Below are 12,360 nucleotides of genomic sequence, written 5' to 3'. Positions count from 1 at the left end.
ATGATATATTTATATATAAAATATATATATAAATTAATTTATTTTAATATATATTTTATATTCTAAAACAATTTAATAAAGTAAAACCGAAATCTAGAAAGAATATGGAAACAGAGATAGACAACGTCTAATTTTGCCGTAAACAACAAAATTTTTGGCACCTGAGTAGAACGATACGCTGAAAACCGTTAAAAACGGTCACACATCTTCCAAATATGAAAGAGGAAAAAAATTAGAGAAAACCCGCGGAAAACGTGCTAGCACAAGAGCTAAATCAAAAGCAACGGATTAAGCATTTGATCTTGTCAATTGTTTGAGTAAGGATTATTGTTATCAATTTTTTTTTTCAGAATTGAATTAAAAATGCAGTTGTTAAGCATCAATGGTGGTTGTTGCATGGAGTTGCGGTTGCCGGCGATTTTCACGGAATCCAAGGATGCATTTACGTGGAGGATTGGAGAGGTAAATTGGAGGAACCGGCGGCAGGGAAGGAAATGCGGTGGAATGATCGTGGCGTGCGGTGCGAAGCCGCCGGAGATGAACGGAGACAAGGTTCGGAGATCCATCTTCTGTCCGAGCCACAACTATGCTATCTTGAAGCATCAAATGGAAGCAGCTGCAAAATCTGAGGTCAGTTCTAAATTGATTTGTTCCGACTATTTACACCAGATTAGTTAAATGGTAAATGCAACTAAATGATTAGCTGTTTTGATATAAGATATTATTTAAATAAATTGTTCTTATGGAAAACCTAATTTCCATGTACTTAAAAGTGTAAAACTATCATACCAATATCCTATCATCATATATTGATTATATTCTGACTGGATCACATTGCATCAAAATTAAACTAATTTGATTGTGTATATTATGAATGCTACTTTGTTGTTGGTAAATTTGGTTTTGGAATTTCCTTCCTACTTGGTTGAATTTTGGAAACTTGTGGTAGGATTACAAGGAGGCGGCGAGGATTCGCGACATGCTGAAGTATTATGAAAAGGATATGCCAGTTCTGCGATTGCGGAGATTGTTGAAGGAAGCAGTTGCTGATGAGAGGTTTGAGGTGTGTGATCCTTTTGGAGATCTTAATGTCTATTTGTTATATGGTTTTCACAGTGGTGAAAATTTACATGCAGTTGTCTTCATATAAAGTTGATAGTTGAAAAATTTTAGATGATTTAATAATGATAAGTTTGACTAAATTGTAATCTAATTCAACTATCAACTTTATATGAATACAACTCATATCATGGCATGGGTGTTCAGCTATATTTTTATGTTGGTTGCCAAAGACCTAACACAACCCTCCTCCTTTATCTGACTTGGGACCGGCTATGTACCGCAAGTGTAACGGAGTTATATGAATACAACTCATATAGATCATATATGCTACAAGAAGAACTTGTCTCACTGTTTCAGAATAGCACATTCTTGTTCGTTATTTTGTTTCTGAACAATGCATATATCATCTTTCATCTCTCATCTCATTGACACATTTTTTTTTTCAAATCAATTTTGGATTAGGATGCAGCTAGCTACCGAGATGAGCTAATAGAAATTGCCCCACATTCTTTCCAGAAATGTTTCAGTGATGCTACAACCTTGGTAGGTATATATGATATTTCATTTTATTAGAAGGGAACCTACAACATTTAATCTACCCCCCTTTTTTTTTCTAGGGAATCAGGGTTCAAGTCAGAAGTGAATATAAAGAGGATAGAAGTATCCCTTCAAAGGGGCTATACTACTATGCATATAAAGTCAGAATTACTAATAACTCAACTCGCCCAGTTCAACTTCTTAGAAGACATTGGATTTTAACTGATGCTCATGGCAAAAGTGAAGATGTCTGGTCAGTACATTATGCTTTTCTTTATGCTTTCTTTCCCTTTTCTTTTTTCTTTAAGTAGAAAAATTGAGGTGAATTTAACACTAATTGATCTAGTAAGATTGGACCATGTCCTTGTAGGCTGGATTAGACTCTGCTATACCTGATTAGTTCTATATTCTATATATGTGTAATGTGTTTTGTATTCTGATTTAAATTCATATTAATTTAGTTTCAATATAACTACTTGATGTAATTTGCATTCTTGATAACAGGGGGCTTGGGGTGGTTGGTGAACAACCAACTATACGTCCTGGGAGAAGTTTTGAATACTCTGCTGGATTTCCATTAAAAACACAAAATGGAAAAATGGTATACTTTTTTTCCCTCTTATTGTTATTCATGAAGCTAAATATTGTTGCTTTTGTCTGATTCATTAATCATCAAATCATGCTTCTGGGAAAAAATAAATCAAGCCAAGTTCTACAGCCTTCTGTAGTTTTCGTCATAAGTTGCATGTTGCATTATTTCATGACTACTTCTAGCTAAAATCTTCACATAATGCTCATCAAATTTGAAACTGTTTTATTATATAGGGGAGGAAAATTACAATTAACCCAAATTTGGAAGCTATTCTCCATCATTTGGATACATTATTTGTTGCATATATCTATTTAGGTTCATGATTGGTTTCAATTCTTTTTTCATCGAGTATGAATGGATTTATAGACATCCAATAACATGAATTTGGGTGTCTGAACTCTAATCTCATTGTATTTATTACAATGCAGGAAGGTGATTATGAGATGATATGTATTGACAGAGCATTTACAAGAGAATTTAAAGTGGCCATTGCTCCCTGTTCTCTTTATATGCTTGGAGATTATGATGATAATGATGTTAATACTATTTGAAATAGAGAGCTTGTGATGGATTATTTTAGATTTAGAAGCTCTTGAGGAATTAAAGTAAGGTATTTTGTATATAAAGGATCAAATTTTCTTCTCGTGAATATCAGCAAATGTAGCTTCAAAGTTTTTCTTTTTTTAGAACCTCTTATATGAATTTTATTTTAAAAACCTCAACACCACAGAAGTGAAGCAAAAACAAGGCACCAAGCCACCAAATAACTAAAATGTATATTGAATGGTATGTAGAGAACTCAAAAAGTCAAAAATGAAATGAAATCAATTTATCAGATGTAATAAATTCCTTTAGTTTTTCTATGTGATTTTAAGTATAGAAATATTTATTTTACATTTGAACCTAAAATGTTATCAAGCCATGATTGGCAATTCTGGAGAGAAAAAAAAAAGGAGACAAATGTATTTTATAGTTTTTGGGTTTGGGTAAGGTAACGGAAGGAATATCATGTGTGAATTATGACTTGAGTTAAGATAGATCTTACTATTTGTGAAGTTTTTTCTACTCCAATATTAAAATAGATCCATTGACATAGAAATTTGCTTCAAGAGGTGATCATCATCACTATTAACATGATATAGAAAAGTTAATCAATCAAGTTCACATTTATATAAGACTTATGAGAGTTCATATTACCGGCGCTCACTATGATTTATATGCAAACTCTTTTTGTATATTTATAAGTTTTCATTATTATATTGCCATCAAAGATGAAAGGTATGTCTCTGATCTCTTCTACATCAAAGTTTGTTCATGTAAAAGAGTTAGTTAGAGTGCACTTATTCTACCACTTATAAAGTAATTAAAAATAAGATAGTTTATTAGATCTCTTCACTTTTACTTGATAGTGTTCCTGAGGTGAGAGATTAAGATTACCTCTCAACATATAAATTTATAAAGTTAGGACATGAGACTCTGATAATTTTTTTGTTTCAGGTTAATATTTTTACGATAGTAGAGTGTGCGTGCAAGAGACTCTATTCAAGTTATTAAAGATTAGGAATAGATATATACTTTAGATGTGTATTGAGTCTTTTATTTATGATATTTTAAAAGAAACTTTGTGGAAAATTAAAATAGATCTGTGTGAAATATATGAAGAATTTTATGTACATAAATATATTATGTGAACTGACATATTCTAAAGAGAAACATTTATCATAGGATCAACTATAACTTTAGACTTAATATAAGAGTTAGACCCTAACAACAATCTATTGGTTAATAGTAAACTTTTAAATAGAATTCTAATTTACGACAGATTAGTCCTTAACTTATCGAAACGAGGGATACCATAAAAAAAATGAATAACAAATTTTCATTCAAAATAAAATGATAATATATATAATCCTCTCTACAAAAAATATGAGATAAATTATTCTTGAGGATGACATATTTAAAACGAGAAAGTATATGAAATTATTTTGTTTGAAATTTAATATTTAAAATTTATAATTTAAAGTTTAAAATTTAAAATAAATAAAATAATATTTAAAAAATTAGTTAATTTTACAAAAACAAACTCTCTAGCATTATTTTTTAAAACATTAGTTTTATCTCACATATTAAAGATCAAATTGTCAATATATTTTGATTAAAAGTCAAATTATTATTTATTGGAAAATGATCATGAACTATATTGTCTTTGTGTCAATTATTTAGGGTATAGGTCATCTGAGTTGAAACAATTAATTGCCTTTATGTAACACTATTCATATAATTCAAAAGTCTTAAACAACTACCAACAATTCAATAAACATCTTTCAATACATAGAGAGGAAGAGAGGCAAGTTCCTCAAGGTTTTGGCATCACCTTAATTAGGGTTAAGTGACATGCTAATTTTTGTTTGAGTGTGTATATTATAAAGTCATAAATCATTGATGTGTGACACCCCTCTATCAAATCATCTTAAAGTTAGTGTATTATTTACTCATAATGGATAATTGATAAATCAACAACCAATTAAACTGGTCCTCAGTCCTGGGGCATCTTTTTTTTTTCTCTCTTTTTCTTTTACTTTAATCTTTTTGCCGATGTTTAATCAACTTTATGGACCATTATCAATCTTTCTCTCCCCTAGGATTCGAGTCAAAATTTTCACTAAGTCACTCATTATAATATTATTATTTTTTAGATCAATTACACTAAATTTGGTTAGCCTTGACTGTTATTTCATTTTATTATCCCGTGCTTTCATATGGGCAGAGAGTTATTTTTTGTATTGTAGAATAAGTAGTATGTTTTAATAATGTAAAAAATTAATATATTTTTATTTTGTATGTGTACTATAAATTTTAGAGTTAAATTTGTGGTTTTTTTTTTTTAAAAAATTATAAATCTAAAGATCGGATTGTATTCCAGCGTTAAAATTTTTTTTAATAAACAAATCAAACCTTTCAATTTGAATTTTCTGATTTTTTTTTGTTTTTTTTTTATCCAAAATTGACCTTCAGTTTTCTACCTCGCTCTACCTAAAATCGATTCTTAGTTTTCTGCTCTCATCCAAATTTAAACTTTCAATTTTTAATTTTTAATTTTTTTAAAAATATCTCTATATTCATAAAAAAACACACGAATTTTTTATAATTATGAATAACAAACTCTTTCAATTTATTATAAAAAAAAATTGCCTCCATATTGGACGAATGTGCATAAACCACTTCAAGTTTTATATATAATTTTTTATTATTATTTGTATTATTAATAATGTAGCAAAACAATAAATAAATAAATAAAAATACACAGGTCTCGTGAGCACAGTGTTGTACATCACTGTCACAAACTCACATTCCACCGCTCCACTTTAGGTGAATCCAACAGAGCCAAACAAGGCATGCAGATGCAAATTTTAATTTTTCCCAAATTATTTCATGGACCACATTTATATTAGGACCACCGATGCAAGCAATTAGATTCGAAAATTTCTAAATATTGCAAATACTACAAATATTGATTATTCTATTTGCCCCTTCGTAATTGAACTTTTTATGAAGAAAACAATACAATTACTTCATAGTTTAGTTTGCATTCTTATAATATACATGTAATTTCTTTGCATGTCTTCTTCAATAAATTCTACACCATACACCCTAACTAGTACAACACATAAAAGAAAGAAAATTAATTTAAAAAATTCATATGATGCTACCACCTTCTTAAATAAATTATCTCTTTTATTTTTTAATTTATTAAAAAATTAATATATTTAAACAATAAAAATACTTAAATACATTAAGTTTTTAATAGATTTAAATAATAAAAATTAGTTGTCAATAAGCTTAATTACCTAACCCATTCACCATCCATTTACATATGTGGCAGGCCATTTTTGGTGGAGTCATTTTCATTCAAAATTTTATAGTAAATTACAAACATTCCACCATATATAATTATATATAATAGTTAAAAAATAAATAATTAATTAAATATTCCACTAGGATTATGTTGATGATGATGGTGAGTGGTCACTGTTGTTCTAACAATTCCAAGAAGTCAAGGTTGTCTAAATCGTGGGACCCACTCCATTGTTTGTCCCAAAAGCATCAACAATCTCGTGAGTCTACTGAATTTTATTTAAAAATGTATTATTTGTCAAAAATTATTATATGTATAAAATAAAATTTAAATTTTTAACATTTATTTAAATGGGCTAATAAATTAATTATTAAACTAACCTAATTTAATTATAATCTCAATTATATTATACTAAACTAAACTAACCTTATTTCATTCCCAAAATAATGTAGTAGTAATAATAATCTATCCCTTTTAGATTGCAATTTCATTATTTGTGTGTCTTTTTCATTATGAGGCCCACTATAAGACACCATAGTCTAAGATTATTGATGAATCATTTGTGATCAACCATCATAATCATATCATAATCCATAAACATTAAAGTCTTCATACACTTAACTATACCATTTAATCATCATTTGGAATCATCTCAAAACCACACTTTTCTTAAGAGTATCATACATTTTTTTATTTTTTCTTAAATTATAAACACACCCAAAATTAGAAAAAAAAAACATACATAAGAACAAAAAAGAAAAACCTTTAGAACCTATAAACACACACTTATTGCCATAAAGAATTATCCATTTTTTATTGGCTCCACAATCACACATAATTATCTTAGTATTAGTTACTAAGTTAACAAACATTGGTATTATCTAAACAGCGTCCCTTTATATTCTTTTCTGATCTCTGGTGGATTTGGCATTCGAGAAATAATGAGATCTTTCACTTTCATGAGTATTGGACAACAGACAAGATGATTGATATGGCTTTGTCTTTAAAAAAGGAGCTCCGAAATATTTTTGAGTTGCAACAACTGTCTATCCCCTCAACCATTAGTGGCTCTTGGATTCCCCCTTTAGTGGGTACCTTTAAGATTAATTATGATGCTAGCTATCCTGGCAGTGGTGCTCGAGTTGGTTTTGCTTGTGTTAGCAGAGATTGGAAGGAAAGGTGGCAGCGAGACTGTCTGAGAACAATTAAGAGTAGTAGCATTTTGCAATGAGAGTTGTTTGCTATTTGGAGAGGTTTTCTTTTAGCATGGGACTCGGGACAAAGAGACATTATATGTGAGACATATTGTGTGGAAGCTTTTACTATTGTCAATAATTTACAATATTGCTCTGGGTTTATTAATCATTTGGTGTTAAAAATCCGAGATATCATGTCTTGGAAATGGCGTACTAATCTTCGGTTGATCTTGAGAGATACAAATACAGTAGCAGACATCATAGCAAAGACTGCAATGAGGACCCTTTCTCCCCAAGTAGAACTTCCGTTGCCTTAAAATTTGAGAGTAGTATTCAGCAAAACTGTCTTTCTTAAACAATTTTTTATTTTTTTCTCTCTCTTAGTTTTTATTTATTTTCTTTTAAGTCAAAAAAATATTGGTATTATCTTAGTATTATTAACATTCATAATTAATTTTTACATATTATTTAATAATTTTTAACCGTATGTGGCATGTCTTTCTCGGTTGGTTTTGCATTTTACTTGGTTTATCAGAAAAAACGAATTAAGAAAGACAACAAATCTAGGGCATGGATCTTCACTGCAGAGCATTCCCAATACAAAATCCATACTACACATGTTGTCCCAATGTCTGGTCCCTTTCTTCTATGTGTCTCTCTCTATCACAAAATACAAAATGGAAATAAAAATAAAAATAATACAAAATCTAACTTGTAAGGTGTAAACACATGCATGCCTTTTCTGGATTATTTTATCATTTGCATGGATATATGTAAGATATCAACCCTGCAATCAAATTTTTTGGTAGTTTAAAAAAAGAAAGGATTTAGTATTTTAATTTCTACACACTTTAAGCATTAAAAAAAATTCTACAAAAAATAGTTTTATATTATTGCATTAATAAACACAATTATTTAACTTCTTAAAAATATAAAGTTACCAATTATTTTGGCTCTCACTATTAATATAAAATAATTATATATATATTTAATTATGTAAATATTTATTTAAAAAATAAATATAACTGAATAATTACATAAAATATTTTATGCTATATGTGTATTAAAATTAATTTTTTTTACATTACGTCAAAAGATCCAAGAGATTAATAGTTGAATAATTATAGAATATATAGTATGTGTTTGGATTAATATTTTATTAATATGTTTTTGTAGAATAAATTTTGATTGAAATTGGATTGACGTTAATGTAATTTTTGTTTGAATATTTTTGGTCAAATATAATTTTTAAAAATAAATATTATTTAAATAATATTAGTTAAAATTATGTTAAAATATAAAATTATTAAAATGACATATTTAAATAATAAAAATTAGATATAGTTAATTTTATATAAAATTAATGATTGATTGATTTAAATAAATTTTTATCTAATAATTCTTAGTTATATACTTGACGTAAAGTTCACTGTAATTGAATTTTCACCGTATATGAATTAGATTTTAAAAATTTAGACTACATGAAAATTTAAAAAGTTAATAAGAAGAGAAAAGCATAGTAACAAGAAAGAGAGAAGAAGCTTGTGCTCAAAGCACAACATCTCTTTCTCTGTGTCTCACATTCTCTCTCTTTCTGAGTAGATTCCTGAACACAAAAGCTAAGAAGCAAAGCATCTTCTCTTCCCGTACCTATACATAACATAACATAACAAATTCCCCTCCTTTGCTTTCCCTTGCAAGTTTCAAACTTTTTTTCCTTGCTTAACAAGAACAACACTTCAAACAAACATTGCCACCTTTGTTTTGTTTTCACATTTTTTAATAATCAAGTCTTATAACTGTCGGTGTTTCTTTTATGTGCATAAATCAACCCCAAAGTTTGGAATATCTACGTAATCCAAATAATTATGCTTAATGCAGTCAAAAAATGTGTCAAGAGTTTCAACTTTTTAGTCATTGAATGGCCCCCAAGTTTCAACTAGATAACTCTTCCTTCTGTTTGTGAAAATGCATGAGAAACTCATGAGAAACTCTCTCTCTCTTTCTCTCTCTCTCTTCCCATTCTGTTGCTTCATCATTTCTTCATGATGTTTATGGTGCAGAGTCCTCTGCTTTCCGTTTTGGGTTCTCTCTCCTTTCCTTAAATTTTAGCATGAGGGGCTAAAAAATTGAACTTGAACCATAAGTCCATAACCCACTTCACAAGTTTCAAACTTTTTCACATTTTTGTGTTCTTTGGTTTATGAGAGTAATCAATTTGTTTGGTGTTTGTTCAGTTTGTTCATTCATTCTTTGAAGTTCAGCCCTTTTTTCTGCTTTGGAAACACTGTTTAACATATTGGAGGTGGAAAAACAGTGAGAAATCTGAGAGTCACAATAAGAAGAAGAAAGTAAAGTGACTTAAAATGAGTTTTCTGACAGGAACTTCCAAAGGGTCATGGCAGCCAATAATGACTGCAAAGACAAACACTCAGAGTTACTGGCTAAACTGGAGGGTCTTTCTTTGTACTATATGGATCCTTTTTACCTTAATCTTCTCATCATTTCTTATTTGGAAGTATGAGCATGTGAGGAAAAAACCAGCAAGGAACAATGGTAATGGTGGCAATGGTGAAAACCTTGAAGAAGAAGAAGAAGAAGAAAGAACTTCAGCAACTTTGTATGAGGATGAGACATGGAGGCCTTGCCTTAAAGGGGTTCACCCTGCATGGCTTCTGGCTTTTAGAGTTCTTGCATTCATTATTCTTTTGGTGCTTCTGATTGTCAATGCTGCTGTGGATGGAGGACGCATTTTCTACTATTACACTCAGTAAGTTCTCATTCCTTATTGATGAGTTTTGTCTTAGAAAATTTTGGTACTTTTTAGAGTTTTTGCATTTATTGTGCTTTTGGTACATTACATGATACTAAACACAAGTTTAGGAAGCATATTTAATCTTAAAAAACCTCAATCCATAGTGAACCTAGCTAGCAATCTCTGTTCTTTGAATTTGGCATGTCATTTTCCCATTTAGTGCTCTTGAAGTTAAGCCTTTATAATTTTGTGATCAATCATAGGAATATTTAAAGATTCTCAGAAGAAACAAAGTCATTGTCTTACCTAATTTATGATAACATCTTAAGCAACCAACATTTATGGCAAGGTGGTTTGTTCTTAGCACTTTCTGTATTAATTACTTATCTTACAAGCTTCTGCATTCCATTTTTTGGTGGATTCTTAAACAGGTGGACTTTTACATCAATCACCATTTATTTTGGGGTAAGTATGAAAGGCCTAATGTCACTCCTATCTATCTATCTATCATCATATTTGGACATGATTTCTTATGTATATTTGTCCTTTGTGTGCTTGAATTTGCAGCTTGGATCTTTGCTTTCCATTCATGGATGTTACCAGCATCATAAGAAAGCAACAGGTGATAAGGTTGATAATGTGGATGGAGATGCAGAGCAAGGATTCAATGGTGACCCTGCACTTCCACAAAGTTCTAATGCATTCGACCAAGATAAAATCTTAGCAGCCCCGAAGGAACATCTCGTTCGCCAACATGCGGGAGCTTGGGGTTATATCTTTCAAATAATATTCCAGGTACACTTCAATATATCACTCATTCAACTACAAGAATGATTGTATGATACCCTTTTCTGAATAATTGAAAAGATGAAGAATTATAGCTCAATTCTTAGTACATTTGCATTGACCTTGTTATTGATTTTGTTTCTTCACTTGTGAACAGATGAATGCAGGTGCTGTATTGCTCACTGATTGTGTATTTTGGTTCCTAATTGTTCCATTTCTAACAATCAAAGATTACAACATAAATTTTGTAAGTATCACCTAGGAATTTTCTTTGATATCTTCAATCACATTAGAGAACTTTAAAGCTAAACCATATACAAATTCTTCTGTGGCAGTTGATAATCAATATGCACACAATCAATGCTGTTTTCCTCATAGGTGATACTGCTTTGAATTCCCTGGTGAGTTTCTGCATTTGATTCCAGTGAAATTGTTCACTCTCTTTGCATCTTACCCTTCTTCTAATTACCTTCACCTCTTCAGCCGTTCCCTTGGTTTCGAATCGGATACTTTTGCCTGTGGACAGTAACATATGTGATTTTCCAGTGGATGGTTCATGCTTGCATCTATCTCTGGTATGAGTCTTCATTGTTATTTTGGCCTCCACTTTTGTGACAACATCTTATGCATCATAGTTTAACCTCTAACATGACTATTTTTCTCTTAAAAAAAAACAGGTGGCCATATACATTCCTTGACTTGTCATCTCCATATGCTCCATTATGGTATGAATTTTATGCCAAGGAATATATTCTCTGCTAGATATGCACATTTTTCTAATGGGAAATTCCTCTTATTTTTCCCATTCCCACTGTTAAAACTATCATTTCATTGTCAAATAATCAAACTGGTGAATATTTGGTAAATTTGATTCATTAAACTCAACTGTTGAGTGTAACGCCATAAACTCGATTTGGGACCTAAACTTACAAGAGTTTACGAGTTAACTGGAGAGACATAACTTTTTGTTTATTAAAATGTTGAATGTTGATAGAGCCAAGAGTTAGCCAATTTTACTGACCCATTTTTTTCAATGACTTGTGATTGATTGATAGGTACTTTGCTGTGGCATTGCTGCATATTCCTTGCTATGGTGTATTTGCTTTGATAATGAAGCTGAAACATTATGTGCTGTCAACGCGGTACCCTGATAAATATCTATGTTCTAGATAGCTAGAAAGATAAAGATAGATAACATGACTTTGGCATTAGGATTAAGCAACCTTTGATTTTCTGAAGAATATTACTTTTTTTCCCATAGGAATAAGGAAGAGAAGGAATGTACAACCAAAAATAGTCACAATGTAGTGTATGAACTCATATTCATATAGTTAAATATATCAGTCTTTCTTTTGTGTAATTTTCTTTTTTTCTTTGGGATATAACTATATTTGTGAAGTAATAACTTTACAGTTAAGAATGGTGATGCAAAAATGACCACCGAAAGTGAACATGTTATCACCATGTAGCACACAAAAAGTTTGTTTTATTATATATTAGCTTAACACACTTACCTATGGCAAAGTTGGATATGATGTGCAAGCAAAGAATTAAGACTTCAAGAAATAGTTTTTCT

At 30.2% G+C, this 12,360-nt stretch overlaps 2 protein-coding genes across 3 annotated transcripts; both read left to right on the top strand.

Annotated features, from left to right (window-relative positions):
• Window positions 1-111: 111 nt before the first annotated feature.
• Window positions 112-2,840, top strand: LOC107463488 (uncharacterized). 2 transcript variants are annotated; one of them, XM_021130009.2, is made up of 7 exons: window positions 112-317; window positions 403-630; window positions 950-1,063; window positions 1,525-1,605; window positions 1,680-1,852; window positions 2,104-2,200; window positions 2,620-2,840. In XM_021130009.2, exons 2-7 carry the CDS (start codon window positions 505-507, stop codon window positions 2,740-2,742), a joined length of 714 nt encoding a protein of 237 aa, XP_020985668.1. In that variant the 5' UTR covers window positions 112-317; window positions 403-504; the 3' UTR covers window positions 2,743-2,840. The 2 variants fall into 2 exon arrangements, with proteins under 2 accessions (XP_020985668.1, XP_015937770.1); XM_016082284.3 differs by lacking the exon at window positions 112-317 and having other exon boundaries at window positions 362-630.
• A 5,943-nt stretch (window positions 2,841-8,783) lies between these two features.
• LOC107463604 (uncharacterized) lies at window positions 8,784-12,144 on the top strand. Its single transcript, XM_016082429.3, has 8 exons — window positions 8,784-10,013; window positions 10,430-10,463; window positions 10,566-10,793; window positions 10,942-11,031; window positions 11,120-11,185; window positions 11,268-11,359; window positions 11,462-11,509; window positions 11,840-12,144. Exons 1-8 carry the CDS (start codon window positions 9,610-9,612, stop codon window positions 11,955-11,957), a joined length of 1,080 nt encoding a protein of 359 aa, XP_015937915.1. The 5' UTR covers window positions 8,784-9,609; the 3' UTR covers window positions 11,958-12,144.
• Window positions 12,145-12,360: the final 216 nt, after the last annotated feature.

Source organism: Arachis duranensis, chromosome 8 (genome assembly GCF_000817695.3).
Source record: "Arachis duranensis cultivar V14167 chromosome 8, aradu.V14167.gnm2.J7QH, whole genome shotgun sequence".
Classification (NCBI taxonomy): Eukaryota; Viridiplantae; Streptophyta; class Magnoliopsida; order Fabales; family Fabaceae; genus Arachis; species Arachis duranensis.
Note: the sequence above shows the minus strand (reverse complement) of the source record. Positions and strands in the feature narration are given on the sequence as shown.

Bases quoted from the DNA above. Each gene is read 5' to 3' on its own strand.
- LOC107463488 (XM_016082284.3), top strand. From the start codon at position 364: ATGCAGTTGTTAAGCATCAATGGTGGTTGTTGCATGGAGTTGCGGTTG. The intron at 631-949 runs GTCAGTTCTAAA...AACTTGTGGTAG, and splicing joins AAGCAGCTGCAAAATCTGAG to GATTACAAGGAGGCGGCGAG. The intron at 2,201-2,619 runs GTATACTTTTTT...ATTACAATGCAG, and splicing joins AAACACAAAATGGAAAAATG to GAAGGTGATTATGAGATGAT.
- LOC107463604 (XM_016082429.3), top strand. From the start codon at position 9,610: ATGAGTTTTCTGACAGGAACTTCCAAAGGGTCATGGCAGCCAATAATG. The intron at 10,014-10,429 runs GTAAGTTCTCAT...ATTCTTAAACAG, and splicing joins ATTTTCTACTATTACACTCA to GTGGACTTTTACATCAATCA. The intron at 10,464-10,565 runs GTAAGTATGAAA...TTGAATTTGCAG, and splicing joins CAATCACCATTTATTTTGGG to CTTGGATCTTTGCTTTCCAT.